The 7454-nt window shown below is 29.9% G+C and overlaps 1 protein-coding gene across 1 annotated transcript in view; it reads left to right on the top strand.

The window, feature by feature from the left end:
• Positions 1–7454, top strand: part of LOC106470459 (Na(+)/H(+) exchanger protein 7-like) — a 53195-nt gene that overhangs the window by 38367 nt on the left and 7374 nt on the right. The window contains exons 8-14 of the mRNA XM_022399063.1: positions 2336–2406; positions 2910–3021; positions 4014–4095; positions 4388–4483; positions 5262–5383; positions 5902–5978; positions 7035–7163. Coding sequence (XP_022254771.1) covers positions 2336–2406; positions 2910–3021; positions 4014–4095; positions 4388–4483; positions 5262–5383; positions 5902–5978; positions 7035–7163 — 689 coding nt within the window. The remainder of the gene's footprint in view (positions 1–2335; positions 2407–2909; positions 3022–4013; positions 4096–4387; positions 4484–5261; positions 5384–5901; positions 5979–7034; positions 7164–7454) is intronic.

Raw genomic sequence — 7454 nt, 5'->3', positions numbered from 1 at the left:
CAGCCATGGGGGTGTCATAATGTAATGGTCAATCCCACTATTCATTGGTAAAAGAGTAGCCCAAGAGTTGGCGGTGGGTAGTGATGACTACTTGCCTTCCCTCTAGTCTTACACTGCTAAATTAGGGACGACTAGAGCAGATAACCCTTGTGTAGCTTTGTGTGAAATTCATAACAAACAAACAAAAAAATAATATTATATAGATTACTTGAACACAAGCCAGCCCAGTATTTTTTAGTATTGAGACGAGGATGGTCAATAGGGAGGTCATTCTGGAAACCATTGATTTAGAATTATTTCGATAGATATTTATGAATGAAGCTGGCATAACTTTTGAAATGAAAAAAACAACTAAATACTAATGAAAATACGATATGATGATATATGTATGGATTATACAATGGTGGTACCAGACTGGGCATCATACTATCTTCCTTATATTTACTCTTCATTGCAAAAATGGCATTTTTAATTTGAGAATTGCTAGAGAAATCACCTTGTAACATCTGCGACAACTTCAACACTGCATCTTTGGGCTTTCTGTGTCATTATTTTCACAGAATATTAAAACTAATGATTTCTTGTATATAATTCCAATCCCCCTTTTTGAAGATAATGATACTATTGTGCCCATTTTTTTATATTTTGCTGTCAGTATAGTAACTAATTGACGAATCTTCAGTTTAGCTGGTACGTCAAATTGATAAGGATATCTTCAAATAAGTTCTTTCTTCATCTGACCTGGACCCACAGTTTAGCTTAATTACTACATTTAAACCATCACATTCACAACCAAATCTAGAACATTTCAAGCATGTTTCATTGCTACATTGTTTTACTTTCCAAGTTTACTTCTCCCTATTGGCTCTTATGGTCTCGGGTCAGGTTGCATGTCCAGTCACAGATCTAGTCCAGTGACGTATACCTCAAAGATATTGCCAAATTTCTTCTTTTTCTTTAATCAAAACAATCCAAGCCTTTCCGGAATGACTTGTTTTATTTTATCCATATCAAGATGCCAGGCTGGCTCGTGTGGTGGGTGTTAAACTTATTGAATCACTAATATTAATAGGATGTTTGCCATTAATGTTTTACAAATTATTTTATCTAAGTTACTTACATTACTTCTTACCCATAATGCATCCTCTACTGTATTACTTGTCCTTAACAATTCATAAGCTTGAAAAAGAACAAAAGTATGAATACAGTGCACAGATAGGGCTGGTTAAGGAAAATGCATGCTACTCTCCTATTGAATTTTACTTACACCAAAAGTCAAATCTATAACAATAGTAAATTATTAAGATATTGTAAAGACTAATCTATTAGATTGCATTACTCTATTAGAATAATAATTAGTTAGGGACAAATAAAAAATACTGATTTAGGAACACTTTAATGCTTACCAAGAAATACATTTATTGAAAATATCTGTGATACCTTGCAACTTGATTTTTAACAAATCAATAAATAAAAATATGAAATGCAGAAAAATCACCTTTACATCATTTCAGTTGACATTGTTAACATCTAGTTTCTTTGCTGTTGGTAACTTGAAGTTTAAGTCTGTTTAAAATGTATTCATGAACACGTGCAAGGACATCAAGTAATGAAACTTTTGTTTTCTACATTTTTAGAAATATGCATGAATCTTTCTTACAGCGTTTGGACACTATTTTTCTCTCTATGAATTTGACATCGTTGTTTCACCTTCATGTAATAACTTTTCTTGACTTCTCTTACTGTTGATGTCAGATGGTAATATGTGTATCCTAGAAAAGGTTAAACACTGTCAGAATTATTTAACACTAATTAATTAAAATTAAAAGCCAAAATGTTTCTTTGTTCTCTACCTGTTAATTCATTTTTGTAACCAATTTATTATTATGACATAAATTTATAAAATGTTCCTCCAATATAAAAAAATAAGTGTTATTTACTGATCAAAACAAGCTAATAAAAGTACAACTTACTGATCCATCAGCAATGTTAATACCAAAATGTTCTTATAATGCTTTTTCTATCCTTTTTTTATGAGCATTTGGCTGACTCCCTGTAAGTATTTGAAATAACTGTAGTAGTAGTTTTGAAGTGTATTTAGCTGTGTCATAAATCAGTTGATTTATCTGCCTTGTGTTGTTTGTTTTTTACATCACTCACATTCCACTGAGTACACTTAAGAAACTCTGCATACCAATACCCCATGGAAGTTTTCTGAAGTTGGCAGGTATGGGTTCATCTATATGAAAGACATGCCATTTTTATAGTAGATTTTGTCTCTAAAGAACTGCTATAATTCATAATGAATGATTAATTTTTTGTTGTTGTTTCTCAGATGCTGTAACTGTTGTGTTATATACAATGATGGTAGGACTATCCTCCACTCCATACATAACAGCAGAACAGGTATGGTAGGGGATTATATACCTTAAACATTTAGATAGAAATTTATGTATAAACAAAGTTAATTGTCATTTTTTTTCTTAATGAAAACTGTAATAGAAAGCCCTTAGATATACAAAAGGATAAATTGAGTCAAATAACCCCCTGGTAGAGTGATAGAGACTAAAACTCATAGGGAAATGCTCATAAATTAGGTTAATATACTTGTAAGGTAATAGTAATAAATTAGGGTAAAATGCTCATAGGGAAATGTTGATAAGCTGGTTGGTTTCATGGTTTAATATTAAACAGTTATTCCATTCTGTATTTAGTTTTAGGCTTAGGTTTAATACTTTGTTAATGAATTGAATTCCACCATGTATTTGACAAAATATGATACAGATGGTCATTTGATGAAATTAGAAGAAATCTCATGGTATTGGAAATTGAATATGAGTGGTATTGTGTATTTTTTCTTTTGTTTATATGTATTCTAGTGTCTTTATATTTGTTTTGATGCCTTTCAGATAGCCTTAGGTGTAGCATCATTCTTGTGTGTCAGTCTAGGAGGTTTACTAATCGGAATAGTGATGGGAGTCATCACAGCTTTGGTTACTAAACAAACACAGCATGTAAGAGGTAAGATTTCTTGTTGGAAGCATCATTCTTGTGTGTTAGTCTTGGAGGTTTACTAATCGGAATAGTGATGGGAGTCATCACAGCTTTGGTTACTAAACAAAAACAGCATGTAAGAGGTAAGATTTCTTGTTGGAAGCATCATTCTTGTGTGTTAGTCTTGGAGGTTTACTAATCGGAATAGTGATGGGAGTCATCATAGCTTTGGTTAATAAACAAACACAGCATGTAAGACGTAAGACTTATTGTTGGAAGCCTACGATCATCAAATAAAGAATTTGGAAAGGAGCAAGTATCCTTCTATCTTTTACAATTTATGGGGATGGAATTAAATGTAAACTTTATTATGGGTTATTGATGTGTTAGAAAATGTTTACAGCAAATAGATGTGAGATTTGAATGCTACAAAAGCATCAACTGTTGTGCAATTTTTTTCTTGTGTATAAAGCAAATTTATATCAAACTAGCATGAGGTAATGAACTTAAATATGTTCATGCAAAGAAAACATAAAAAAAAAATATTGGATAATTTTCCAATTACATTGGTAATTGCTTTGGCCCTACTTAGTAGGAAAATTAATTTAATATTGTTGGAATTATTTAGAATTTTATGTTATTATTGACAGTTTCTTAATCAGTGATAAATGCATAAATAATATGTTAATTTTTTCTACTTTGAATATTTTTCTTCAAAATCCCACTCTAAAATAACATTATATAATAGAGGGTTTGTTCCTGAAGTCAGTTTTAAACATTTCTTAGTTTTTTTGGGTTTTGTTGAAAAAAAACCCAATGCACTGCAATTGTATTTTCATTATAGTCTTAAACAATATGCCAGGATATGATTTTCGTACTTTATTAGTCATTGCTTCGTTTATTGTTCAGCTATTTTTTTTCTGGTGCAGTACAGACCCAAAATGTTTCTAAACTTATAGATGAATTACATCATGGTGTTTTGTAATATAGTTCTTTTTTTATGTTTATTTTTTTCCCAGTTGTTGAGCCTTTGGCATTGTTGGGAATAGCTTATTTGTCGTACTTGTTAGCTGAGATGGTTCACTTTTCTGGAATTATCAGGTAAGTCATGAGTTATGTTACTGTTAATCTAAAAAAAAAAATATTTTTCTTTAATAATTATGTTATCTTTAAATGGGGGGAAAGGTTTAATAAGAGTTTAAAGATACATTGAATAATTACATTCACAATTAAACATATGATCAGAGACCAACATAGTATTATTATTATTATTAAAGGACACTATATCAATTTTGTGTTATTTCACGTATTACTGTTTTTTTGTTGTTATTTTTCTTAGGGAATATTCATGTGATTCACATCAGTTATAGATTACATTTTCTGTCTGTTTCAGTATAATAGCCTGTGGTCTTGTTCAAGCCCAGTATGCTCAGTTCAACATTTCTAGAAAATCTTACATTACTGTTAAATATTTTATTAAGATGCTAAGGTAAGTTGAAAAAAAATTTAAAACTTACATTTCATTTGTGTATACCTATCCTTACCAGTAGAACTTATCATCATTGGTGCCTAGAATATATATATTGGTGCCTAGAATGTTTGAGTTCAGTAAAACATTCAGTAATGTCTGTCTGTGAACACAGTAGACTCTTAATTATGTATGTTAGGACGCTGATACTATACATGATGATAGATCTTCATGATTATCATCACAGCTTCAAAGATTAATGTTTAATTGACAAGGATCGAGTCACCTATTCTTTCCCACGTATGTTTGATTTTAATCAGATGCATTCTACCAATTAAAAAGGTTATAGATTAAAGGTCAGGGTCAATTTTAAGGTCAAACCATTGTGGTAAGTGTGTCTATATAATGAAACAAGTGATATATTGTATACTTTTTTGTAACTTGTTTACTTTATTAGTTTGAATTGGATGAGTAAAAGTAATTAAACAATAAAAGTTTTAACAGTTTATGCCCTATATAGCATATATCATAATTAGAGCCATGTAATTAGCATTTATTTATGCTCATCAAAGGAAGCATATCAGGTTCTAGTGTTAAAAATAAATTGTACTTTTTAAAACTGCTATTTTTTCTAATTGCACAGTAAAGCAATATCATAAAACAACAACAAAAATATATATATTCAACAGGTTCCCATCACTAGATGTGTTTACAACCATAAAATAAAACATTTCTAAAATCCAGTAGCCTGTTTTACATTTAAATAATTAAAGTGACAGATTTTTTTCCCCCCATACAGTGCTGTCTGTGATACAATAATCTTTCTTTTTCTGGGGATGGTTTTGGTTAATGATGACCACATCTGGCAGACAGGATTTGTCTTTTGGGCAACAGCTATGTGTTTAATTGCCAGATTCTGTAGTAAGTGTTTTATTCATTGTTTATCTAGAAAGTACGTTTAGTCTTAATTTATTGCTTGATTTGCATATAAAGTAGGAAAGATCACACAAACTTGAGATCACTTGTTTATTTTCAGGTTAAACAGAATTTGAAATAAACAGTTTTTATTACAGATCAAAACTATACTATTTTGACCTTATTTTATGAAAACTTTTAAAAACTAAAATTGAAGCTTTTAGAAAATATGAATATCATAGGATGAATTAAAGTTTATCTTGTTTGTGTCTGCTGTGATATCAGTTAGCATATTTTCTTATGTTTATCATTCATTTATCCTGTTGAAACTAAAGTGAAATTTTTTTAAACAAACCAATTTGGAGTACATTTTATATGAAATTTGTATTTGATATTTACCGAAAAACCGTGCATTAATATCTAAGATTTTAAGTAACAATTGAATCGAGATAGTGACTTTTTCATTCATTGTTCATTTATGCTTTTTATTCAATATCAGTTTTTTTCATCACTTATTTTCACAGGTGTTTATTTCCTAACATTTCTTGCCAACTATTTTGAAAGACTTCGTACCATCAAAATGACAGAGCAGTTTATAATGGTAAAAAAAGTTCTCAGCTAATCGTGTTGAAATAACAATTACATTACATCAGTAATGATGATGAACCTTATCCAACTTTTTGTTATTGTTATCAAAACTAAGGTTAAACATTTGGTTTGTTGGAAGCCCTGAACTGCAAAGTGAAAAATAAAAATATTATGGTCTTGTCTCGTACATATGAGATAATAAGTCGTGCGTATGAGATACTATGTCATACGACAAGATAATAACTTGTAAGTATGAGATACCGTGGTTCCATAGTAGAGCAACATCGAATATGAATTTCCAGTTCACATAAAACTTTCAACTTGAGTTTTAATACACACAACACATATATCAGAGATTTAGTGGGGAAGTAGTAAATTCAATACTGAGAACTTTATTGTGAAAAACGTGCTAATACTAGCTCATACATACGACCTTAATATTTTTATATTTCACCTTGCGGTTCAGGGCTTACATAGGTTTGAAACAACCATTTCTATTTTCATATTGAAGTGTTGATCACTTTAAAGGCTTAACATAAATACAGTGATGGTTGAAACCTTACCTTTGAGAATTAAGATCTTGTAGTGGATTTTTGATGTATTCTTACAGTTTCTTCTGTACAACGAGCTTCGAGAGACTGACTTAGAGAAAAATTTGGTTTTGTTGTTAATTGATAGCGTTTAATTTTATGCTTTACATTAGACTTTTTTTTTTTTTTTACAAAGACAAAATAATCCTTTTATTGTGTTTTCACAACATTTACAATAAGGATGTTATTAATGGATCTTTGAACTTAATGTTTGTGCAATGACTTTGTTTGCTTATCAAAGATAAAACTTCCTATTACATCAACTTTACTTTTCAGATGGTCCACATTATAAGTGAACCTATTAAATGTGATATTTTTATTTGTAAATAAAAATAGATACAACTCAGTTAGTTACTTATAGTTTCATGAGTATTTACACAAGGTAGTAATAGTTTTTGGATGATACTTTTTACACAGTTTTCCTCCGAATTTACTTATTTTTATTTGTTCACAATAAACAAAATTTCATTATGTATCAGGCTTATGGTGGACTGCGTGGAGCTGTAGCATTTTCCCTGGTGATCATGTTGGATACACACACTATCCCTAACAAGCGTATGTTTGTGACGACTACACTTTTTATTATTCTATTTACAGTTTTTATTCAGGTAAGTATTAACATTAGAAAAAATATACAAATAAATGATTCTTTGTGATACTGTTTATGTCAGAAGTAAATTACTTCTTGGTTCTACTATATTTCTGAACAATCTTTTTTTATCTAAAGTAAACTTGTATGATAAACTGTTGTCTTCACTAGTAACTGGAAATTGTAAACTATTAGAATATAACTATTTTTTACCATGGCAACTTTAAAAATTAATTACAAAAATAACAGGCAAGTTTGAAAGTTTTTTAAAAGCACCAAGTGGTAAAAGAAATATGCTTCTTTTTCCCTT

The sequence above is a fragment of the Limulus polyphemus genome, unplaced genomic scaffold (assembly GCF_000517525.1).
Source record: "Limulus polyphemus unplaced genomic scaffold, Limulus_polyphemus-2.1.2 Scaffold4016, whole genome shotgun sequence".
In the NCBI taxonomy this organism is placed as follows: Eukaryota; Metazoa; Arthropoda; class Merostomata; order Xiphosura; family Limulidae; genus Limulus; species Limulus polyphemus.
The sequence above is the reverse complement of the archived record's forward strand: the minus strand, read 5'-3'. Positions and strand labels throughout refer to the sequence as shown.